The following is a 26,873-nucleotide window of genomic DNA, read 5'->3' as shown; positions in this document are numbered from 1 at the left end:
TTGGTAACATTAAGAAATTTTTGTATTGCATAGGTGAATGAGAAAATATATTCTAGGGCTCTGAAACATATGAATGATAGATGCCAGGGGCACCTGGCTGGCTCAGTCAGTAGGACATGTGGCTTTTGACTTTGGGGTTGTAAGTTTGAGCCCCACATTGGGAGTAGAGATTACTTAAAAAGAAACTCTTTAAAAAAATAAAGTTTTAAATGACAGATGACAGGATGAGCGCTCAGTATAACACTAGGTTTGTTGCCCTAAATTTATTTCCTGAGCCATAAGCTAGTGATTCATTTGAATGTTCTTCATAATTTCCTTATGTCTGATAGCAGGAAGCATCAGCATACCAAAAAGTTAACTTAATACTATGATGGGCCACTGTCTTCGTTTTTATTGGTTTTTCTGACTTTCCCAAAAACTAATATTTAATTCTGCGGCCCATAAGGACCGGCACAAAAAGCATATCAATTTTTCAAAATAACCATTTAAAAATTAGGATTATAAAATTAGTTTTGTCAAGCAAATTATATATGTCACATCCCTTTTAGGCATTACTGAAACATGAAAATGTATTTTATTTCAACTGATTTACACTAAAAGACCTTTTCCCTGTCAGCAAATGTTCATTTTGTTCTTTGAGATCTCCGATGTTTTTGTAGTATAATAGTTTTTTGGATTTTTTTTAAGTACTTTCTATTAGTGAAGGGCCTTACATGAATAATCATACTCATTAGATTGTAACTATCCTTTTTTTTCCCTGATGGGGAAAGAAAAGCTTCTTTAAGAAAGTTACCCATTTAGTAAATGGAGAGGCTAGTATTTAAACAGAGACAAGGTTATTAATCATTCATGGTTCATTCAGCAAATATTTACTAGACACCTACTTCATCTTGGGTGCAGGTTTTAGGGATAAAACAGGGGACAAAACATGTGATTCCATTCTCATGGCACTTCTAGACAAATAGGAGGGACAGATGCTCAACAAAAACACACTTGTGAATACACATTTGCCAACAGAGGTGAAGGTTACACAGGAAAGCCAAGGGGAGCTAGAAAAGCCTATACAAGGTAAGTCTTCTCTATGCTGAGCATCAAGGACAATATCCGAGGAAGTTATATTTGACCTTAAGTCTGAAGGACAAAAAATATGTGTTAAACCAGGAAAGAAATGAGTGGGCAGCTGAGGATTTAAGAGCATTCTATGAAAGGGAACATGGTGAATGAAGTCCCTGCTTACTGAAGGAGGGGAGGAAATGACATCAATGTGTCTGAGGCTCAAGAGCTACATGGAAAATAGGCTGCTGGTCAGAGGTGGACATGCCTGCCTGTAAAATACCTTCCAGGTCATTGAAGGACTTCACTCTTTTTCTAAGGGCAATAGAAAGTCATTAAAGGTGTTTTATATTACCATTTTGTTATTTTTTGGTAGTTGAATGTGAGGACTAGATTTGCATTTTACAAATATCACCCTGGCTAGGATATTAAAAAGCAAACTGTATCCTGGAAGGGATGGAGGTGGGAGGCACTATTTGGAAGGCTGTTTCAGCCGCCCGGATACAAGATATTTAATGCTTGCAGTAGGTTGGTTGCTGTGAGGATGGAGAGAAGAGGACAGGTTATAGAACAATTTAAGAGATAAAATCAGTGAGGTCTGACGATGGATTAAAGATGGAGGATAAAGGAGAAAGAGGCTTCAGGAGGATTACACATATACATTTGCATGATCAGCATGTATGGTGTTTCCTGTACTCCAAAATAAAGATTTTAAAGCAGAAGATCTCACTCTTTGCTCTCAGGTAAAATACTGTGGGAGCCTTATCCTTAAAAGAGGATTAACAATCCCACTCTGCTCACCATACAGGTATTGGGGGGAAGGCCAGTGGGCATGAGGTCTGCCATCCAAGTCTGCGAGCGCAGGTCTCAGTTTCATATCCTACGGGCTCTGTGGCCACAGGTAAGCCACGTGTTCCAAGCCTTCATCTCCTCTTCTACAAACTAGAGATCATAACAGTATCTAACACACAGGGTGTTCATAAACATTAAATCAAATATTCCATGTGGCTTACTTGCTTACTTTTTGTCAAATGGGCTTTTTCAACAAATAAATGCTCCTGCTCTTCCTTCTCAATTCCTGTTCTCCTCTGCCCCTTTCTTCTGCACCTGTTCTGCCTATACCATCTCTATTTTCTCTTCTTCCACCACCAACTCACCATCATTAGCACCCTTCCTCTTCTCCTCCCTCCCCTTCTTCTTATTCATTATTATACTTATTAACTCATCTTAATATGATGTTTTTCATTCCCTCCTTTATATTAACCTTTTTATTTCCATTCTCATTACCACCACCAACTATTGGCCTTATTATTTTATTCCTCTACTAAGATAAACTGCGTCAATGCTTCTAATCCTGCCTCCTCCAAATCATGTGACACACTCCTGTCAGATCAATGTTCCTTAGCTATTTTTCATTATGTCCCATGGTCCTGCTCAGAACCTTTCATAGCTCCTCACTGATGGTGTGTGGAATGGAGATATGGTGGAGTTAAGCCTTTGGCGTCAGAAAGAGTTGTTTTTTTTTGTTTATATTTGTGTGTGGGTTTTTTGTGTTGTTTTGTTTTTTGCTTAGGCACTCAACAATTTGAGGGAACTTCTTGCATGTCTCTAATGCTTGATGTCTTCTGCTATAAGATGGAGATACTAATTCTCCATAGGCTTACTGTGAAGATCAGCTGAGATAATGCCTTCAGATGCTTAGAATTGTGCTTCATTCATCCAGGACATGCTCAATAGTTGGCATCATTACAATCATAGAATGAATGTCACACTTGAAAGCATACAATTGAAAATCTTTCCATCTGACATTTGTTTATATTTACATCCTATGACTTTCTTCCCAGCAGAGCCATTCAAGAAGAATTCTAACTTGGGAAATAAATGTAACCCCTCTTCATTCTCAAAAACCATACTATCTTCTATGTCTCCTTCTCTGTTTCATTCTATACCTTCCTCCATTCTTTGAATTACCCACAGTCTACCTGTCTTCAAGGTTTGAATACCAATGCAGAAATCATCTTACTTTAAGAGAATTTTGTGACTACCCTGTGTTGTGTTAGTGTAAACTTCTCGAGAATAAAGACTACCTCATGTATAGCCCCTACAAAGCCTAGAAGAGTACATTTATCATTAAATAAATGATTGCTAAATATATGAATGAATTCAATGCTTATCACTTAAAAGCTGAGAGTAACTTGGGCAGGATCCATGAAAAGGACTTGGTAAATCTGACAAGAACATGAAAAATTGAGCAAATTCTTAGAAATTGGCTCTCTTATTTCACGGGCAAGAAAATAGATTCTTTCTGAAATATATATATATATATATATATATATATATATATATATATATAGAGAGAGAGAGAGAGAGAGAGAGAGAGAGAGAGAATATTTTATATGGTATTGAATATTTTGTTTTCAAATGTGGATTGAAGCCAATTTCTGTTTTATAAACACTGCTGTTAGAAATGACATAGTGCTGTTTAATTTCTCTTTTGAAAGTCTAGAGTTTAAATCATATTGGATTAATGATTATCCTTTAGTTATACAGTCCACAAAAACTCAAGTAAACTGTTAAGTTGTAACCAAAACACCTCTATTGGACTTGCCCTGGTTTTTCAACCATGAACTGTAAGAAATGCATCACAATAGGCCTACACTTCCAAAAAAGAAGTTATATAAGTGGAATCTGGATCAACTATGATACCAGTGAGCAGGTTTGTCTAAGTATGCAGTTACTCGAAATAATGGTTATTTGAGGATTTTTTGATTTTATACATTGAAGTTGTTTTACGGCCATTTTATGTATCTGGATTTACTTTTACAATAAAGAAATACCTTAGTTGTGTTCAAATTTTATAAAGAGGTAGTATTTTATTGTTTTATGTCCAATGAAAATATAAACCTACTTGCTTGTTAAAGCATAATTATTTTCATAATCTCATTTTAAATTGAAAGGAAACTGATGATTTCAAACTAAGATTGCTCAATATTATTAAATGAGTTTGCTACTTCTATATGCATGCAGGAAAAAAAACCCATAAAATATATTTATGCAGGTTGTTTACAACTAGATTAAGCTTTTCATCATTTCTAATGTTTATGAGCAGAATATATAGGAATCTGTATCATTCATTATGAGCTTCACGTATCTGGGTTCTGGCAGTTTTATTATCTCTCATAGTAACTCATATTTCTAAATTGAAGGACTCATAGACATCTACTACATAACGTTCACACTCAACTAGAACACGGTGAATGTAAAAATTACTGTTATTAAAAGAACTGGAAATTAAGTTTTTTAAAGAAACATCATTCTTTTATGTGTGAACAGATGTATTATCTACTAACAGACATAACAACACTGCTTTGATTAAAGCATGCATTGAACTAATTAATCTATTTTAGTAGTCTATTCCAATCTTATCAAGAGTTCTTGTTTAATACTCTCTTTTCTCTTTTTAGTAAACTGACTAGATTGATTGGATTCATTGTCCAAAGTAATTAACTACCATTATCACAAATCAAATTTCTACTGAAATGGGAAAAGAAACAAGTATGGCCTATATCCATTCTTGGTTGATCTTTAGTCATGGCAATGTATCTTCCTATATTATTTAATGACTTTTGCAATTATATCTGGAAAGAAAAAAATTGTGCTTAAGCCACTTCCCGAAAGATGAAAATGACATTTTTGACACAATACACTTGAATAACATTGGTACTCAGATGATTAACAAATAGTACTGGTTTAGGCAGTGGGAAATTTATAGAATATTCATTAAATACATACAATTAAAGTATATATAACCTCTTTATTGGCCATGAAATTCAGGCCATGATAAAGAACAGGTTGATTGCATATCCAGGAAAAAAATGAATAAAGCTATGCTTCCTAATTAATAGGTGATTGCAAAATGAAATATTCTTAGAGCTCATAATACTATTCCCATTATGAAAATAGCATTAAAGTGCTCCATTGGGGAAGATTAATTAAGCATTGTGAAATATACAGAGTACTTCTACTCCGAGTTTAATTATGGACTATTGATTTGACAGTTGTCTGGTGAAGTTCCAAGCACAAATTCCAGGGAAATGAGGAACTTGACTATAAAATCTCAAACAACATCATGTGCATAGTGTGGGGGGGAATGATGAAATAAGGTCCAAAGGAATAACTGAGAATTTTGGTTCTTAGATTGATAAAATGTGGAGGATTTTTACCTCCATTGGCTCAGTTTTAGAATGATTTGTTAAATAATAGAGTAAAGGCCATACAAGTTGCTTTAGAAGTCCTCAACCAATTCCTGTGGCTCTGGGCCAGAAGGGATCGAGGAGATGAATTCCAAATGAATGCCAAAGATGGAACTTTTTAAGTTTGCCAAAAATTGGAGTAGTAGGTCAAAGGCCTTGGACATTTTCCCTCTAACACAGATAAATAGATGGCTAACTGAAATCTTTAACAGATATGCTTAGCACTCTAAGGGGTGGATAAATGATGATGAATTATTCCTAATTCAAATAAAGAGCCTACTTTTTATATTGTTATTGAATGATAATCAATGTAAAGTTTTTAAATTGTGAGTTTGGAGTAGTCATTAGATTACCAACTGTAAAGAGGAGTTCAGATTTAAACCTTTGTAGGTCATGCACATTTTTAGAAACTGCCAAGAATATTATGGCTCCATCAGGTGCAATTTTATTAGAAAGATAAATATATGTGTTAACTGATCTGTGTTACTAAGTGTACATTTAAAAATATAATAAAAATATAAGATCAAAAACTAAAACCAAAGACTGCAAGATATTAATGAATTCATTCATTTATTCATTCATTAAATGCCCACTGAGATTGTAGCATGAATTAGATACAGAGCTAGGTAAGATGATGCAAAGATTAAAAAAAAAATCTAGTTTTAGTTCTCATAGTTTACTGGAAAAAGCTACAGAAAGAAAGAAATATAGTCTATAGTGTGTGAATCACTTTAATAGAAAATAAAGGATGATGGAAAAGCATGTAGGAAAAGATTATGAGAATGGTGAGTACAAAAAAAGTGGACATAAAAAGAAGAGGAACTGTTGCAATAATAAAAAGAACTTCTTAAAAATTTATGTTGATTCTTTAAATAAAGGAGAATATTATCATGTGTGTTTCTGTGAAACTTTAACTTTTCAGTAACAATTATTATTCTTTTAATGAATTAACCAGCACTGAATCAACACTTACTCCCCCAAAGAAGGAAGGTGGGCAGGTATATTTATTGGTCATCATTTATAATGGATGATAAAACAAACCCATTCCTTTCCTACCAAATGAGAAAGTTAGCCTAGGTAACTGCAGGCTTTTTGCTTGATTCTATGCAATTGTTAGGTTACATTTATAAAAAGGTGGAGCATAAAATTAAATGAACGTCCTGATAATTCTGTCCAACCAGATCCAAGTCTATGAAACACTGATTGTGAAGAACACAACAAAGTTTGTTCCAAACTGGAAGTAAATCAGTAGTTTATGGTCTGCACTATTAGTGGAGGTATAAGATATTTCCTTATTTTAAAAAATGTCATGGTGTACTATCATCATAACTAGATAAAACTGGAAAATTTCCTACCAATTCTACTTGTAGCAGTACCTGAACTCATCCTAAGTCTTCCTCAATTAAACGAATCTTAGATTCTTAGAATCTTTCATGGTAAGTAAAGCTTCTTAGAAAAATTTAATCACACTCCTACTAATGCCTGAGAGAGAAGACAACAGCATACTTTACTAGTTAAATGGCTTTTTTTTTTTAATGTGGGATTGGATTCTAAGACCCAGAGATCATGACCTGAGCCAAAGGCAGACACTGAATGAACAGAGCCACCCAGGCACCCTTCAATGTCTTTTAAATTATCTAAAATTTAACATGCCTGATAAAATAAAAAGGTTATAGTAAAAGATATTGAGACTAACTTCATATCCCTCTGTGAAGCAAGCTTTTTTTGAATGGTAGATATTTTGTATTGTGTTAAATTCTAAGTGTGTGAACTTGACAATAAAAATAAAGCTAATTTAGTTTTATTGCCTTCATAAATTAAAATGAAAATAAATGACGCTTATTCAAACATAGATGCATTCTCTAAATGGAGGTGTCACAAGTAATATGACACAAATTATAAATAATACATACATACATTGGTAAACTAGCAATATATCCTTTTTGAGACATTGTAGTTCTGATGGCCCTAGTTGATCTGTCTTCTCTCTTTCATTAGTGTTATCTAGGAACCAGGTCCTTCTTTGAAGGATGGCTGGGCAAGATAACAACAGTGGTCTGTGATCCAGAGAGAGTAAACTATCCACACCACAGAAAGCTCAAATCTATGGCCTTGGACTCATTAGCCTGGCGTTCTAAACAACTCAGGTGAGAAGCTTGGGATAAACTTATCAAGCATATAATATTTTGTTTTCAATTCTTTACCAAATTCCTTATTGCTTCCCTAATAATTTTATCTTTTTTTTAATAGTTAAGTCCAGAGAATAAAATGACTCCTCAGTAAAAATTCTTGGAAATCTCAATTATACTGAGAAAAACAAGCAAACAAACAAGCAAAAGAACCCCAAAACAACAACAACAACAACAACAACAAACTCCCAAACCCACATAGCATGGAGATCCTTTCAGAGTCCCTGTATTATTCTAATAGCTTCTCTTCCAGTGTTCCATTCTAAGCTTTCACGGCAGAAATTTGCCGATGCTATAAAAAAGTTTGTGCTCTATTCAGGTCAATTTAATGTGCAGTATTCATTATTGACACAGATTGTACATCCATATTTGAAGCACTGAAAGCCCTTGAGAGAGCTTTCACCTGTAATAATTTTAAATGCTTTGGAAATTAGGTCACTTTTAGTTACAATTCAAGAATTTCCAGTTGATACAACTAATGAGTAGCAAAAAAATTATAGAAAGGACAATGAAAGAAGAGAATTTAAAAGTAGGCAGTGAAGTGACTTTATAAGACCATTTTAATTTATATTCCAAAATTTACATGTGGCATAACAAATTAGTGACAGATTTATGGTAGATGATGCAAAGTCTTAAATTTCATATTTTCAGCCAGTATATCCTGGATTTGGTTCAAGTTACTTCTCATAATCTATGTCTTTGTCATGTTGAGGTTTTGAAAAAGGATCAATCACTGAGTTACTGCTGAGAATAATAGCTTCAAATCTAAGAAGAAACAAACAAATTGTTCTTCTAACTGATACAAAATTGATCTAAGAAATAATGAAACCTAGCAGCAGAGCAAAACCTGGCTAGAAGAAAAAAAGAATGTAGAGAAGAAAAATTTTAATTCTGAATGTGTTTTTAGCCGTAAGTCTTTAGTTCTTAAAACATGATACCAAAAATCTGGAAGTTTTAAATTAACTAAAAAACTAGCATAGTTGCAACAGAAATCCTTGAGATTCACATCATTTCTAAATATGCCTTCATTTTGGGGAAATATTGTTAAATTACTAATGACATAAAGTGTTTTTAGATTCCTTCTAATACTCCTTAAGAAATAAGTAAAAATAGAGTGCTTAGTAGACAAAGTAACTCTAAAACCTGACACCAAAAAGACCTTAGCACATGAACATCATCGAAGAACATTTGTCAATATGAAAAGGCAAAAGATATTTCATCAATAGACAGTATCATAGTGATTTATTTGTGGCAAATGGTCACAATTTCTACTTGTTGAAACAGATACATAAGTAAGGCTGTCTATTCCTTTCATCCTTCGGCAACTATTGATTGAAGGCCTTCTGGGGCCAGACCATGCTGGGGCTACAGCAGTGAACAAAGCAGTCTGGTTTCTGTCTTCAAGGGTTATAGACAAATGACTGGATACATTACAATTCATACACAGGGCACATGTAGGGTAGAAAGGAATACATAAAAAGATCAATTCTAGTGGCCTCTCCAGCCTCTACTCATATATGAGGAAAAATCAGTTCAGTAGCAGGTGATTGTCTAAGCCAGCACCTGAAGGATGAGTAGTAGTTAACTAAGAAAGGAGGGCAGAGTTTTCTAAATAGAAGCCACACAAGCAGCTAACGATGAAAAGAATTCCTCAGAGAACAGAAAGAAAATTCAGTATCATGCACTAAACTGGAATATGCAAAGTGGGATGGCAAGAAATGAATCTGCAGAGTAAGATAATAATACCTGATCAAGAAATGCCTTCTAAGTCTTTTTTAAGGTAAACAAACACACACAAACAATGCTTTAGTAACATACATTTTTATGCAATGATAGAAAAATCTGTTTCCTACAACAACTATTTGATAGTTTAGATGAAAAAATAGTAGTAAGGCTTTCAGGTAAAAACTGACCCAGAGGGGATCCCCGGGTGGCTCAGTGGTTTAGCGCTGCCTTCGGCCCAGGGCGTGGTCTTGGAGACCCGGGATCGAGTCTCACATTGGGCTCCCTGTGTGGAGCCTGCTTCTCCCTCTGCCTGTGTCTCTGCCTCTCTCTCTCTCTCTCTCTCTCTCTCTCTGTGTCTCTCATGAATAAATAAATACAATCTTAAAAAAAAAACTGACCCAGAATAACTGATAGGAACAACCAATAAAACTTTTAGTTGATAGCACAATGTGATGATACTTGTCACTGAAGTTATGTCTAGACTTACTTGGTTTTTCAGGAAATTTGGCAGTTAAACTTTATTAAAATTAGAACCGGCCATGGAAATAGATACAATCCATAGAACAAAATCTAAATGAACTGCATAATAACCTGCTTGGAGATCTCTATTATTTAACTTTCCTAGAAGGAAGACAATAAAATATCCCAGACAAAATGACCAATAGAATTCTATACATGTTAATCATGACAAATAACCATAGGGGAGAAGTTTATAATTTCTCTTAAGTCATACCATTTTATAGTAGTCATAAAAAACTCAATAATGCCTGAAAGCTATAAATGACTTCATAAAAAGTAACTTAAACTAACTTTATTGCCACATAAATATGGCAATGGTATTTGTTATGAAGCTACACTGCTTTGAAGCACATGAAAAGCTACAAGGTATAAAATGTCCACCAGAAAATCTCCAAGGACAAAAGCTTGTTCGACAGTCATATTTTAAGTGTTGTTCTACAGCAATGATTGGAATGCTAGCTCCAAAGATTAATGGGATATAGTCATCATTGCAGCATATGTTACATATTTCCAGATTTAATGATCTGGTCCCAAACTGAAGGTATATTATCATAACTGATGTGGTTACACTGAATTACAATATTTAGAACATGTGCTTTGAAAAAGAGTATTACAGCACAATTTTCTTTTTCTTTTTTTTTTTAGAGACAAATTATCAAACTCTTACTCTATGCTGGAAAGGCGACTTGAACCCATTTTGCCACCCAGATGCCCTTGGTGAAGCCACCAGTGGTAACAGAAGAAGGGGGGTAAGTTTTTGGGTTTTTTTTAAGTTTTGTTTTCTTCAATGTGGAGCCATGGGGAGAGCGTTCCAGTCTTAGGCTGCCTGCCTTAGTAGAATTTAGCATTTTGTCTTTCTTCCCTTGGAAAGCCCTCAAAGAGCATGGCTACTAACCACGTGGGGTGGATGCAGGATCCCGAGGGCGCCAAGTGGCACTGGGTTAATCAGATTCCTTCCAGAACATTCAGAAGTTTTACACAAAACCCACGTCACTCAGAAAATGTTGGCAATTGGAGTTATAAGGTTGCATTCCTTGACAAAGGCAAAAAAGCACAATTTGGGTCAGACTGATGAGAATGCTTCCTTACCCCTTCTTCCCTGTCACTCCAGAAACCACCAAGACAGTGGAGCGCACCCCAAACTGTCACTTCTGAGAAGGAGGCAACACTTCTCCCTCCAGAATCCCAGTCATCATTGCATGGAATTTCCTGGAAAAGGATCCATGCCTCAGCCATGCCAGGGATGAATTCTAGCCAGTAGAAGAGCTAAAACTCATGCCGGGATTGCCTTACTTTCCAGAAAGTCTTACCTCAGAGGTCAAAGCACTGGATGGCTGGTAAAATGCGTGGCTCTGTCCAAAGAATCAAGGGAAGGAGGCACATAAGAGTGGTAGCCCAACCTGGACTGAACTGGGAACACAGGGCACCCATTGACACCCAGAATTGTTTCTCTTGCAGAGAAAGAGAGGTCCTGCAAGCTGGAACTGAAGGCAGCTCAGCACACGGCCAGGCACTTGTCCAGGAGTCAGAACCCGGCCCCCTGGCCTGGTGTGCCCAGCTGTGTGATCCCCAGTGCACCTCTCAGCGGCTCCATGCTTCAGATTTCTTTCTCACCTGTAGGACATGTCCTATTCCTCACTGATATGTCACTTTTGGGGATGTGCTCCCGTCTGGGCCTGGGTATGGCATCATCGGTACCTCTGATGATTAGGAAGAAATCTAATTTTTCTTATATTAAGGAGGAATTGTCTGACTGTGCATCAAAGCCCCCGAGGAACAGTGCCTTAAAGAGGATCAAAGATTCTTTCTCTCTGGGTGAAGGCCCTTTAGGGCAGTATAGGGCTCTCCGCTCATTCTCAAACCAGGCTCTTCATGCCACCTGTGCAGGCATTCTGAGGGCTTGGCTTTGAACCTCACTGTCCAAGGTGAGCTGTGACCATCACATCACTGCCCTCAGAGCAGAACTGAGGACATGGTAAGGAGAGATACGACCCCTTCCTTTTAGAGATATTGTCCTAGATGTTGCACACATCCTTTTTCACATTACACTGGTCAGCAGTCACCCGGCCACAGGAAGGCAGAGAAATGTGGCCATGAACCCAGCTAATTATTTATGAATCTGTTATCTTGCAAGAAAGGGTGAATGATTATTAATGGGACAGCAATCAGTCTCTGCCACTTTTATTTTCATTAAACTTTCTACTATATTTATTTTTCCCCCCTAAGTTAGGGAATAGGTATATGCTTGTTGCCATTTAGTTGATTGTTTTATCACTGATTTTGTAGTTCTTCTCTTTCTTCTCTTGTGGTTTCATGACTTTCTTTGGTGTTACACTTAGATCCCTCTCTTTTTCTATTGTGTATTGACTAAGTTTTTCTTTGTGGTTACTGTGAGGTTTGCCTGTATCATCCTGTGGATGCAACAGTCTATTTTAAGTTGGTAGCCACTTAATCCGAACACACTCCAAACTGTATTTTCATCTTTCTCATTTTAGGTTTTTGGATGTCACATTTTTATATCTTTTTTTTTAATTTTAAGTATACCTTAACTAATTGTCATAGTTATAGTTAAATATAATTTCATCTTTTAACCTTCTCAGGAGCTTTAAAAGTGATTAACCCACCACCTTTTCTATATATTTATCTTTCCCGGTGAGACTTTTCCTTCCCTGTGTTTTCTTGTTACTATCCACTGCCAGTTCGTTTCAGCTTAAAGAGGTCTCTCAATATTTCTCATAAGGCCAGTTCAGTAGTGAGAAACTCTCCTAGCTTATCCTTATCTGAAAAACTCTTATTAATTTCTCGGCAGTTTTGAAGGATCACCCTGCTGGGTAGCATATTCCCGGCTACAAGTTTCCAGCACTTTCAAGGTGTCATGCTACTCTCTTCCGGCTTGCAAAATTTCTGCTGAGAATTCTGCTGGGAGCCTTCTGGGATTTCCCTGTACTTAACACTTTGTTTTTCTCTTTCTGCTTTTAAAATTCTCTAATTTTTGACATTTTAATTATAATGTGTTTCAGTGTGGTTTTCTTTGGGTTCATTATATTCAGAATTCTCTGTGTTTCCTAGACCTGCACATCTGTTTCCTTCCCTAGGTTAAGAACGTTTTCAGCCATTATTTCTTCAAAGAAGTTTTCTGCCCCTGTTTCTTTCTTTTCCTTCTGGGGCCCTTATAATGAGAATGTTACTTCACTTGATGTTATTTGCGTTACCTTCATTAAAGTTCTTTTTTTCTTCTTGCTGCTGTGTCTGGGTGGGTTCCATTGCTTTATCTTCTGGTTCACTGATCCATACTTCTGCTTCATCTAGTCTGCTGCTGAACCTCTCCAGTGCAGTTTTTGTTTTGGTTATTGTATTATTCAATTCTTTTTGGTACATTCTTATTCCTTCAGTCCTTTTTGGTATGTTTCTTATGCCTTCTCTGTTGATGTCATCACCAGGTTGATCTATTCTTCTGCTGAGTTCAGTGAGCACCTTTATAAACCATACTTTGAATTCTCTACTAGGTAGATTACTCATCTCCGTATCATTTGAATCTTTTCCTGAAGATTTTTTTCTTTTGTTTGGAATATACTTCTCTGTTTCCTCATTTTGCTTGATTTTCTGTCTGCTTCCATGTATTAGACGAAACAGCTACCTCTCTCAAGATTGAAGGTGTGGCCTTGTGTAGGTGATGATCTTTCTGTTTCAACCTTGCCCTAGCTCATGGGAAACTTTGAGACTGTCTAAACTGCCTGGTTTATTCTTGATATGCCCCCATTGTTGAGGGTGTGCCAAGACTTGTCAGTGATTCAAGGAGAGGAATCTCATCTTACATCTAGTTTCAGGATGAATGGAAGCCAGGCCCTCATGCAGCAGCTTTTTATTTTTTTATGTTTAAAAATTTTTAAGATTTTATTTATTTATTCATAAGAGACACACAAAGAGGCAGAGACAGAAGCAGAGGGAGAAGCTCCCCATAGGGAGCCTGATGTGGGACTCAATCCCCGGAACCCAAGATCACGTCCTGAGCCAAAGGCACTCAACCGCTGAGCCACCTAGGCATCCCATGCAGCAGCTTTTAAAGTATGAAAATACTTATAGTCCTGTGAGTCTGCAATTGTAAAGCCTTTTGGCCTCCAGACCAGGAGATCTGGAAGTGTCTCCTGGGTAAGTTGCCAAATTCAGGGCCACAGGTGATCATGTAAGCTCCTTTCTGGGAAGTCTCATTGGGTTGTGGTGAGGCCGAAGGTATGTTCAAGGATGATGTCTTTCTGCTTATGCTCCCTATGAGTGCCTCTTTAGCCTCTAGATGTGTAGGAAACCTGAAGCTTGTCCCTGAGGTTGAAGCTCCACACTAAATGAACAGGCTATTTTCAGAGGAAGCCCAGGGTTGTTTCAGTCTGCTGTGTGCAATACCTTGGAGTTGGTGTCCTGCCAAGAGCTATTTTTCAGATTGTTATAGTTCCACAAGGCTCTGGAACACCAGCCCTCTTTGCTACCAGGGAAACTGATTCAGGGGTATCCTCTGTGTGGACTCCACATGCTGTTGGCTTTAATGAGGCAGCTGGAGAGTGTAGTGGGCAAGGAACATTCCAAAAATGTTTCTAAAGTCAGTGAGAATGTGTCTTCTTGTGCTTGAAGACCTCAGGGATACAGCAAGACCTCTCTGTGTGTGTGCTGGCTTTAGGTTGGGAATGGAAGGGTGATCGGACTGCTTGTCCCACCTGTCTTGGCAAGGTGGTGGGGACGTGTCTTCCCCATATTCTCAGCAAGTGCTACGACCACTCACCACCCCTTGTGGCCCAGCAAGGTGGTGGGAGGGTGCCATGTCCTTGCTTGCCTACTGCGAGGAGACTGTGTGGGGAATGCAGCAATGGCATCCATCATCTCTGAGGAGCATCTCAGCTTTCCCCTACCCTTCCAGTTTATGCCTCTAGAACAGCAAACGAATCTCCCTCACATATTATTGTTTTATTTTTTCTTTTCTTTTTCTCTTTCTTTCTTTTTTTTGTTTTGTTTTTTAGATTTAGGTGTTTTTCAAACTGCTGTTTTTTGCTGGGTCTCAGGTCAAGCAAGCCCTCCAAAAGAAATCTCCATTTATTATAGCACTTTGGGATGCCCAGACATTAGTCCCATTGGTCATCCAAGCCAGATGTTCTGGAGCTTGTCTTTTCTGGTATAGATCCTGGGGCTCATCATTCTGGTAGAGATCCCAATGTGGGGCACCAAAACTTCACTCCCCTGGAAAGACTGCTTGTCCAGTGAGATCCTTCCTTACTGTGTATTGCCATGCTGAAATAGTTTTTTTGCAAGACCATGTCTCTGCCTCTGTTGCCAGCATGGATGTTGTTCTTTTATGCTTTGTTGTGGAGAGCAATTGATCTAGTTTTCAAATCTTTTTTAGAGGGAAGTGATCCATATGTAGCTTTGGATGTGAGTGCATCTGTGCATCTGTGAGAGGAGGTGAGTTCAGGATATTTCTATGCTACCATCTTGGATGCCCCTCCCAAAAGATATTTATCCTACTCTACAACCTAAGTTAACATTGGTAAAAATTAGTAAGACAGGCAACTTACTGAGAATTCTGGGTCCCAAGCCACTTTATCCTTTAACAGCCAGATAAGCAAGGCAAGACTTACTTAATTGGGCCTGAAGTATATGGCAAATTGCTACAACTGTTGATTTAATTACTGTCAGTAGTAATCTAGGAGAAATAGTATTACTAATGATTCGTAGCTTCTTCAAACAACTAAATATGTTAGATGGCTGTTTCCATGGGATGAAAACAACTCCTACTGTCTTTGACCTGATGGGCAATAGCGGTTAGTATAAGAAAACTGGTTAACTTGCTTAGCATGGTTTTAATCTCCAGAGAACCATTTCCAGAGACCTAAAAGAAAATCTCAGCAACAAACATATCTATGATCTTCATAACATTATGTCTTAATATCTTGTTCCTGTGCTTGCTAACTTCTTTCTTAAATATTCAGGTAACAATGAATATTTTTAAAGTATAATTTAAATGATTTGTTTTTCTTCCAATTTCAAAAAAAATTGTCACATCCATTCAAGTCAAATCTTCTCTCAAAATCTAGCTTGGTTTGGAAAACTGGTCTGATAATCTAAAAATATTTGTCTAAATAGTGCATAAACAAACTCTAGAACCCTTCATAGAGTTTCATTGCTAAAGTCTCTTTGGGAGATTCTATACCCATTAATCAAATTTGAGTGTATCATGTATGTTAGAAATGATCACTAGAAAAAGGCTAATATTATAAAAATAGTTCTTGGAGGACAAATTCAGTGCTGAGAAAAATTCTATGACCACTTTTAAAATTCGAGTGACCATTTTTCCCTTGCTACCTTAGCAAAGCTGAGAGTGATAAAGCAAATGAATTTTTTCCTTGAATTCCAATTAAAAATAAACTATTTCTGAGTCTGTGTGAGTGCATTTTTATTTAATTATGAGCTAGCCTCTCACTAATAACTGACACTATAAATTAGATAGAATCAAATGGGGGCACCTGGGTGACTCAACTCAGTGGTTGAGCTTCTGCCTTTGGCTCAGGTCGTGAACTCGGGGTCCGGGATCAAATCCTGTATTGGGCTCCCTGTGAGGAGCCTGCTTCTCCCTCTGCCTATGTCTCTGCCTCTCTCTGTGCCTTTCATGAGTAAATAAATAAAATCTTTTTTTTTTTTAAAGATAGAATCAAATGTTCCAGGTAGTCTGTAATGCATTTACAGGTATCACATATTTTTGATACTTTATTTTATATTACATTTAATTATCATATAGAATAAAATGCTAAAATATTATAAACTCAGAGAAAAGGTAAAGAATAAGTTATGACAACATGCTGTACATTTATAGACAAACTGGAGTTGAAAGATACTGTTCAAGTATGAGAAAAAAAAAAGGTATGAAATAGTCAGATATCTACATGAACCCAGCAGAGGTGACTTCAAAGTCAAGATTCCCATTGCCTGTGGAGCCTATTAAGAAGACAGATACCAGCAATTTGAAGAACAATGTGTGTTTATTTAAGGAAATACAACCAGCTGTTCCTCTAAGGCAGTTTCAAGTTCACTAGGAGTCAAAAGAATCATATAATATAAAATATAACTCTTCCCAATGATAAGCAGCCTAAGGCATGAAACATTACAAAAATATATGCCACACTCTCTATAAGGCATTTCACAAAATAGATGTGGATTTTATTTTTATTTTAAATACAAATGAAATTCTAGAGATAATATAAAGTCAATGATAAAAGGCCATTAAGGCCTTAAGTCAATATTAACACATATATAATGTAACCCTATATAACAAAAGGTGTCAGAAAGTCCATAGTCAGAATGGGAGTGCAATTCAGTAAATAATGCCAACAAAATCAATAAGTACAAAGAAGAAAATGAATCAAAAGGTTATGCCAAACAAGTTAGCTGTTCTGGACCAAAAAGAGTGTAACTACTCACAATGAATTAATAAATCACTGCAGAGCACTTTGATTTTCTAAGTTCTGGAAACCTTTTATTCTTTTGCAGAAAAGATGGCACACCAGGCAAATACGGTTGTATGTGAATATTCATTTGCATATATATGTAAAACTTTTCCTCGGGATATTTTTTTCTGTTTTTATACGATTCAAAATGTAGGAATATTGGCCAAACTATGTATTTTGCTTTATACAGTTAATTTCTTCATTTCCTCAAGGGACATATAAGCTTATTCTTTCACCCTAGTAAAGATACATATTTTAGTTTAACTTCATGTGTTCAATTTCCTAGAGATTAATATCGAAATTATAAATAACATTTTAAAATTGGAATGGAAATTAAAAGTGCCATAGATTACTCGATTATTGCTTTTACATGTTCAGTTATATTTCTATTAAACAAATTGCATTAATCATATATAACAAAATGCTTAAAACAGTACCTGACATAGAGTAATAATTCAATAAATGTCAAATGCTATTTTTATCACTTTTGGTATTATTATTGATTCATGTCAGTTGTTTCATTTTCCACTTGTAGAAAAAATGAGAGTCTAATCCTAAAATCATGTAAAGGTAGAATTCAAATTTTTATAATAAACATTTTAAGTTTGATGGAAGGTGGGCAATTTCTAAAATTTTGATAATCTTCAAAGCCTAGTTAGATGTGTCACTTGGAAAACAATGTCATCTAGCTATGTTAAGAAACCTGAATACACTTTTTATGTTTTGTGTGAAAAGTTTAACTTTACATATCTTGAGGAACAACAATGAATACATTTCCCTAATTATATTCTTTTAGTACAGCAAGTGCTCATCCTTAGCTTAACTATCATGCCTTATTTTATTTTATTTATTTATTCATGAGAGAGAGGGAGAGAGAAAGAGAGGCAGGCAGAGACACAGGCAGATGGAGAAGCAGGCTCCATGCAGGGAGCCTGACGTGGGACTCGATTCTGGGACTCCAGGATCATGCCCTGGGCCAAAGGCAGGTGCTAAACTGCTGAGCCACCCTGGGATCCCCATGCCTTTAATTTTTAATGCCAACCTGTGCTGGCGCTATAATTTTTCATTTACCTATCCCCTTCTTTTTTTTTTTGCCACCTTCTGTGACAGCTGGTGTTTATATTTAATAATATGAAACTGCATTATTTGACTTACAAAAATGACAGTTTAATGTGGCTCAACCAAACAGATAAACTGTCCAAAAAGCATAATTACATCAGATCATGGTTTTAAGAAAGTTGCTTTCTAAATTTCCAAAGGTAGGACACGTTAGACTATATAAAGACTACTTCCTGTATTACCCCACTTCCCATCAATGCTTTTGAATGGTCATCTTTTCTTATAATCATGTGAAAATCCCTACATTCATGATAGTGTTTTAAAAAGATATATTAATATCTACTTTAGCACCAATCTTATTTTGCTGAAAGCCTACTTTATTCACATGCATCATTTGCTCTCAATAGATACAAATCAACATTATTTTTAACTGTAACATTCTTTGATAGATGAATGCCATTCAGTAGAGAACATTTACGTGAACAACTGGGGGTAGAGTCAATGTTGTGGCTTTTATGTAGGTCTAGATATAAATGCAGCACAGATCCTCAGAAGATAGACACTAAAAGAACAGATGATGTAGGATAGCCACTTTGTTTTCTGAAAGTAAATATATTAAAAGAAAATGTATAAATGTTCACCCTCTACAAAAGTGACCTCTGACTTTGTGGAGCGTTGTGAAATAGAAAATACATGGAATAGAATGAGAGAGAGAGAGAGAGAGAGAAAGAAGAAGAAGAAGAAGAAGAAGAAGAAGAAGAAGAAGAAGAAGAAGAAAGAAGAAGAAGAAGAAGAAGAAGAAGAAGAAGAAGAAGAAGAAGAAGAGGGAGAGGGAGAGGGAGAGGGAGAGGGAGAGGGAGAGGGAGAGGGAGAGGGAGAGGGAGAAGGAGAAGGAGAAGAAGAAGAAGAAGAAGAAGAAGAAGAAGAAGAAGAAGAAGAAGAAGAAGAAGAAGAAGAAGAAGAAGAAGAAGAAGGAGAAGAAGAAGAAGAAGGAGGGGAAGGAGAAGAAGAAGAAGGGGAAGGAGAAGAAGAAGGAGAAGAAATAATGAAGGAAGGGAGAGAGAGGGAGAAAGAAAGAATATAAATAAATATTTCTCCAGGTGGAACCAGTCACAGGCTACAGCTTGTAAAAGCAAAGCAAATCATTAAGGTCATGAGGCAGACCAATTACGTATCTTTACATAAGGTCAATCTGTATCAGGGGTGTTATTAATCAGCTTTTGTGCATCTCTACTCTCCAACTGGTAACTACCATCCCATTGGGCATGCACAAGCAGAGAACCCTGATTCTATCCATGCAGATGTGATTCCATGGAGGAATGTATAAAGTTACAAGCTCTCAATCCATACAATTATAGAATTCATATTAGAAACTTAAGGGAAAAAAGACTGGACAAACTTCAGACATCTGAACAGAATTCCCAACAAGCATCAATAATAGAGAAATCAAAGATTGAATGTAATGGTGTCCTCCAGAGAGCATTACTTATCAAGATCAAGTCATTTTTTTGGTGTAAGCTTAAAAATTGTTTTTTAAACTGAGACCATATGAATCTTCAAACAGTTCTATAATAAATAATGTCAACAGTTGAGTTATAAAATAATCTGTGAATTAAGATTAATTTCTTTTTTTGCAATTATATGTGGTATCAATATTTGTTTTAAATAAGAATCCATTTTATCTTTGATATCCGATAGAATGTAATAATAAAGATGTATGGAAGAGCTAAGACAACTCATGTTCCAACAATCATACAACATTAAACTTGTTATCCATCTTGACCACTAAAACACCAATTCTACATCAGTTAAGCCTGGCAGCAGTCATTTCTTCCTCAGAATACTTAGACGCTTTACCATTCTCAGGGCACCTGGCTGGGTCAGTCAGTAAAGCATGCAATGCTTGATCTCCAGATTGTGAGTCTGAGTCCCATGTTGGGTGTAGAGATTACTTAAAAAAATAAAATCTTTTAAAAAAAGGAGCCGTACAATGTTATTAAACTACACATTATTTTTTTCTCATGGTTTGATTTTTAAAAAATATTTATTTATTTATGATAGAGAGAGAGAGAGAGAGGCAGAGACACGGGAGGAGGGAGAAGCAGGCTCCATGCTGGGAGCCCGACGTGGGACTCGATCCAGGGACTCCAGGATAATGCCCTGGGCCAAAGGCAGGCGCGCTAAACTGCTGAGTCACCCAGGGATCCCCTCTTGGTTTGCTTTTTAGCGATAGAAATGATATGTCAAGGATACAAGGATATTTACAAGAAGATTAATCAGAAAATATTCTTCAAATAATATTTCTGACATCTGGACGATGTCAATTCATATGCATGATGAATCAAATCACAATTTGATTCTCTTTCAATTATGACTGGATGCCTCACCTAGTATGAAGTGTAATGCTTTTGAGAACATCATTTTTATAATTTTCATTTTAATAAAAATAATGCAAGAGTCTCTTAGAATGGAGCACCTGGGTGGCGGCTGACTCTTGTTTTCAGTTCAGGTTATGATCTCAGTGTCATGAGATTGAGCCCTACTTTGGGTTCCGTGCTCAGCAAGGAGTCTGCTTGAGATTCTCTCCCTCTCTCTTTCCCTCTGCCCCCCCACTCACTCATGTATGTACATGCATATATCCTTTCTCTCTTAAATAAATCTGAAAATAAAAAGTCACTCAAAAGTATGGGTATTATTTCTGAAAAGTTAATAAATATAATATCTTAATTCAGTTACAAATGAAATATATTGTTTAATTTAATTTTATGTCTTACTCCACCCATTCAATGCCTCAGTGCTTTTTTGACCTCTTATCTTTTCATTAACTCTCTATTACCTTCTTTGTGGTCCTCCAATATCCCTCCTATCTTAGAGACTTTCCACATGCTGTTTCTGTCTGGAATATCCAGTAAGGAGCAGAGTTTGCTCCCTCTTTTTCCTTCAAGTGTCTGAGTAAATGTCGCCTTAACCAAAGTGGCTTTTCTGGACTACCATACAGAAAACAGCAATTCCCCATCCTACCTTTCAAAACTTCCTTTCCCTCTTGCATGCATTATTTTTTTCCATAGTACTTAGCATCACCTGGCATATTATGTATCTATTTGTGTGTCATATTTGTTTAGAATTTTGTTTCATTCATTGCTATAGCCATAGAACTAGAGCAGTGTCTAGAAAGTAATATAATAGATGATCAATAAATATTTTTATTTAAATTTTTTAGAAAGATTTTATTTATTTATTCATGAGAGAGACAGAGAAGGAGAGGCAGAGGCACAGGCAGAGGGAGAAGTAGGCTCCCCACAGGGAGCCTGATGCGGGACTTGATCTCAGGATCCTGAAATCATAACCTGAGCCAAAGACAGATGCTGAACCACTGAGCCACCCAGGTGCCCCTATAAATATTTGTTTATTTATTTATTTTTTAAATATTTGTTTAAATGAAGAAATTTCACTAGACAGTTATGGACTGTTATGGCCAAAGCATTGCATTATACTCTGAGAATGCTTCAAACAAGAATTAAAAGTACCTTACCTGATGAAACCTTAGATAAAACATAAGAAGTGTAAATGAAATTATAAAATAGCATCTGAAAAGTGAGAAGAAAAGGATAAATTTGATGTGGAAACGGGAGAGCCCTTTATAAGGGATCTGACATTTGAGTGAAACCTTGACTATGGATGATTTCTACACATGAAGATGCAGGTGAGGACCACCCATCAACAGGAAGACGTATGGGCAAAGGCAGAAATAAGAGAATCTATAATGAATTTTTGGGATAAGCCAGTAGCCTGATAAAGGCTAGAACACAGTGGTATCAAGAAAGATGTATGCAGTGATGTAAATATGTATTTATAAGGTCATGATTGTATTTCATTTTTAGTTCAATGATTCCCAACATTTGGAAATATGAGAACACTTTTTTAAAACATTGAAACATAAAATCCCTATGTGCTATAACTGGCCTAAAAACATATAAAATATATGCTATTAAAAATATTACAAATTTAGTACCATCTTTTATTAAGCATATCATTTTAGAACCGAAAAATAATGTAAGTGTATATATGTATGTATATACATACACGGGTGATACACACAGGGGTGTATATATGTACATACTTCTTTTCACCATTATTATTAGGCAATGATTGATATTCATTTGAATTGTAGAGTCTCTTGCAGTAAATCCATGGTCACATGGATCTGAAGCACCTGAGCCCAGAGCCACAGTCGAGGCAATGAGAACCCATAAAATTTCTTTGAGTAGAAGAATTACATGATGAGGTCTATGTTGTGGAAACTCTGGGGGTTAGAGATTGAAGACACCTTAGAAAAAAATCTCTGCACAGTCTGCTAAAGTTATAGAAAAAGAAACTGCAACCCACAGAGATAATAGACGTTGGTCAAGATTACAGGTAGAGGACTATGGCTAGTGTTCAGGTCCCTGAAGTGATCTCATCAAGCACTTCCATAATGGGATAGATAAAATGAATAAGCATCCAAACATATGTTTGATAATAAAAAGTGAACATCTGTTCTTATTTGGAAAAATAAAATGACATGCTACACACCTAAAATTAGATGTACACTGTTCTCTTTGCTGTGGTATGAGGATTATGGTATTTTCAAAATTCTGCATCTAACAGCATGTGGATCATACTCTAGCTTTTCTCTAGGTCTGTGTTTCCAAAGCATATTCATTTTTAAGAATGTATCTCAATGTCTCTTTTAAAAACCAAAAAATGTTTGCTCAAGGTCATCTGGACTTTTGGCAAGGGAGGTTACAGGTATACATTGTTTTTATACATAATATGACATTTTGAAAATTTAAACACAAACTTCATGCTTTAATAAAGAGCATGATACGGTACGTATGAAAAAATGCAACGTTAAACACTAAAGAACAAAGTTATTTGTACTAATGATCATTCCTGCCTCCACCCAATTTGTCAAAACAGGTTTACATATATTTGAGTTCCTTAAAGTATCTGTTTGGCTCCGGCAAAATCAATGTCCGACATATGCAAACATTTCTTAATACCACTCAACAAATTCTGTATCTAATTGAAAGTCATTATGCAGCTGTGCACAGGTGAGATCTGCTGTCTGACCGCACACCGAAGCTGTTTCATTTTCCACAGCTAGTGCTCCACCAGAAGAAGGGAAAGGGCACTCTTCCCTCCCTTTCCTTCACCTCTGTAGGGAATTATAAATAATCAATCTAGACATGAGTGAGAAATGGATTTCGACATCCCACATGAATTTTCGAAGGCTTAGTGTAATTTATACTTTAAAATGTTGGTTTTATTTTTTTTTTTAGAAGTATTTTGGCTCTCCCAGCCCCTCTCTTCGATTTCCTAGCATAGCCACATATACCTTTCCTGTTCCTCTCACCAGGTCCTCTAAAACAAAGTTGCATTATTTTTACTAAAGGATATTATAGTAAGGCTTTAGGGAATGAGGAAATTAGGAAGTTTATTTATGTACTTTTTTGATTTTAAAGAAAATCATAGGAGCGCTTTCCTTCTTTCTAACACTGAGGTTTTGTTAAGTGTGCAATTATTGCCTTAATTGGATTACAATTGCCTCTAGGCTAGTTTATGCCTTTTACATGATCAAAAACACACACATAAAAGATATGATTGAAAATGGAAATGCACTGGTTTTTACTGATGAGATAATTCAGATATTTTTATATACCCATTGGATAGCAAACAATTGCATTACCTTCCACTTTTGCAAATATTATTAGTGTAAGATAGAAATTCATTTAAGGATTCTATTTGCCTTTATTGCTAACCTCTCTGTATACTTTAATTTTATCATATTCTTGCTCTCCAATATTTTATATGATTAGAATACAGAAACAGTTAACACGATATAATATAGCTGATACAATTAAACATAAGTAACACATTAGTTTTTTTTAAACTAAACCATTTAGTACACCCTACTGTGTTCATCCCTGTATAATTATACATCTTCTGACTTGTCTCATGTAATTCACAATTTCTTCCTGCTGCTTAATCGCAGACTTCAGCAAGCACATTTTAGGGGAGAGACTCAGTACAATTTTTCTATAATCTTTTATTTGCCATGTGCATTAAGGTGATGATTACCTACATGGGAAAAAATGAGGGGGTGTATAAAAGATACAGGAGTAAAGGTATAAGACGGTTTTCAAGTACATGCATAATTTAGATTCATTCTTGTGGGAGGAAATCACAAGGAAATTAATCAGCCGTATATTTGTAGACTTTGTACCAATTATTTTTATAAGAAACAAGCAGCAGTTATCATATGTTGTTTCTCAATCACTAGAAGGAGAGGCATCAAAAGGCAATCAGGCATACAAAATCAAACTGGCAGTCCTGGCCCTCAGAGCTTTCTCTGGTGCATAAAACTTCTTTGAACAAGAAAAATGTTAGTGTTCGGGTCTCTGGTGGAAATCGGCCAAAAATATTATCACACTCAAAAAATATTTCATTTCTATCATATTTTGGTCTTTTGATAGAGTCATTTTTGCCAACAGCTCTTCTGTAATATGAAAACATTTAATATTATCTAAAGATATCATAGGAATAATGAAAAAGTATAGACTTCGACTATAGAACAACTTGTAGTCACCTAAGATGGTAAACAGAGTCAGTGATAGGACGCACTGGACTGACTAAGGTAATATTTACTTTACTTTAGACAATAGGGAAGATAAAGTGGTAACGAATTGGGCTTACTAGAAAGAGAAGTGATTGGAAAGCTTTTCATGGCAGGCATATTGCTTTACCACCAAACACAGTTTTATCATAAGACTTGGATTTTTAGCTAAAGCTAATGGCTTTCAGTTCCATAATCATCTTTGTTCTGGACTTTAGGCCAGGGTAACTGTGCTGCTCCTTTTCAGTTGGAATCAATTCCTTTAGGGTAGATTACAAATGACTCCTTTTAACCCTTTAAAATGGTGCCTGTAGTGAATTATGTTACAAATATGCTCCGGACCAAGAAGTTTGGCAATGAATATCCTGTTACCTATTCAGCTGGTCATTCACAATGAACTCTCTCCCCTCTATTCTGAACTGTTTTATTTCTCCTGAGAGTTATAATTGATATTGGATAAATAAATAGAAGTTTTAGGCTAGCTTCCGAAACCCTTCAGTAGACTTCCAGGAAAGAAAATCTATCACTTCTGGAAAGAAAAAGAAAAGAGAGAGAAAGAGAGAGAACTATCCAGTGATCATGCCTGAATGAAGGCTGCTGAGCTAGACTGAAATGCATTTGATCTGTTTCTCTGTTGATTTTGTAAACCTTTCCAAAGGTTTCCATAGTAACAAGTGAATTATCCCCTCTCCCCCCCAACATTTTCCAAGCATGTAAGGGGGGTAAAGATAAAGGTTAGAGAGAAAAGAGCTACAATATTTTTCCTACTACCAGGAGAGATCTGGAAAAGTCATGATTAGTCTTTTAAGGAATCAAGTATGTTTCTCCCACCACAGTCATAAGAAAAAGTTGGGTCAGAATTTACTTACATCTCTGATGTCTGCGTTTGCTCCTGTACATGGTCATTCTGAAAAAATCCGACTTTCTAAGAAGTAATTGCTTTGACCACGGAGACAAAGAGACGGGTTGTGCTTGTGCTTTGCAGTAAGACTTGCTCACTGACAGAAGGTAACCAGCAATCACACAGTGAAAGCCAGGGTAATACCATTCTCATAAAATTACAGGGGAGACGCTACAGCCTGTAACTACTCTCTCTAATGCAAATCTTCTAGAGAAAATTGTGTTCCCTTCACCTCCCCCCAACTGATGTCAGTTAAGTTCTCGAATAAAATCTGCACTATTAAAGTGCTGTGCTTGAAGCAATGTTGTATTAAGAACAGATTCATGTATTTAGCAAGAACAGTAAAACTGAAAACACAAATATGAAATACAAAAACCCTTGTTCGATATTTATAGAAATTAGAAACTATCCTTTGGGTGCATATGTCTGTTAGCCACCCTAGAATGCTTAGATTTGCATTTTGTTTTCGAAATTCTGCGCAATTCTTTCTTTCTCTGAGCTCCCAATGCACTTTGTATGTTCAATTATTAAAGCAATTATCACTTTTAGTTTTGTCTATTTCTCCAAACAGACTGCTTCTCAGGCAATGCAGGAATTACAACATTTTCACATTATCTCCCCAGGCCTGGAAGAGAAAAGGTGTGCGATAGGGTCTCAGAGTCAGTAGGTGCCTACTATGTGTTAGGCGCTCTGTCCCCTCCTGAAAGAAGCCTCTCCTGAATCTTTTGCCCACCTTCACCCCTGTTGCTTCACTTTTGTCCTCAGACCTCTATTTTCACAATATTGTGGACATAACCTTATCTGAACACATTTCACACTGTCAACTGGACAGTATGGAAGCTTTGTCTTCATATACCTGTGCTCTCCGCTCTGAGAGCAACGCGCGGCACCCAGCAGAAGCTCAGGAGCACTACCTTTCCACCAAATGCTCCAAAATTGTGTATGATTTCAGATCTCCTTCATGTGGTAATTAGGGTGTCTGAAATGCAGTTTTATTTAAAATACCAAAGGATTTCTACACCAGCGAATAACTTC

General features: G+C 36.3%; 1 protein-coding gene and 1 long non-coding RNA gene across 21 annotated transcripts in view; one reads left to right on the top strand and one right to left on the bottom strand.

The window, feature by feature from the left end:
* Positions 1–26,873, bottom strand: part of RALYL (RALY RNA binding protein like) — a 712,238-nt gene that overhangs the window by 187,810 nt on the left and 497,555 nt on the right. Inside the window, exon 1 of one of the 20 annotated variants that reach the window (XM_025433668.3) lies at positions 25,807–25,965. The exons of the other annotated variants lie outside the window; for them this stretch is intronic. Within the exon in view, the coding sequence (XP_025289453.1) occupies positions 25,807–25,843 (37 nt within the window). The 5' untranslated portion in view covers positions 25,844–25,965. Of the gene's footprint in view, positions 1–25,806; positions 25,966–26,873 lie in introns of those variants that run through there. 20 annotated transcript variants of the gene reach the window in all.
* LOC118352783 (uncharacterized) lies at positions 913–16,162 on the top strand. The gene is made up of 5 exons (XR_004810520.1): positions 913–1,068; positions 1,862–1,954; positions 7,305–7,453; positions 10,385–10,488; positions 11,198–16,162. It is a non-coding gene; the product is annotated as an uncharacterized LOC118352783 (long non-coding RNA).

The sequence above is a fragment of the Canis lupus genome, chromosome 29 (assembly GCF_003254725.2).
Source record: "Canis lupus dingo isolate Sandy chromosome 29, ASM325472v2, whole genome shotgun sequence".
Taxonomy (NCBI): domain Eukaryota; kingdom Metazoa; phylum Chordata; class Mammalia; order Carnivora; family Canidae; genus Canis; species Canis lupus.
Note: the sequence above shows the minus strand (reverse complement) of the source record. Positions and strands in the feature narration are given on the sequence as shown.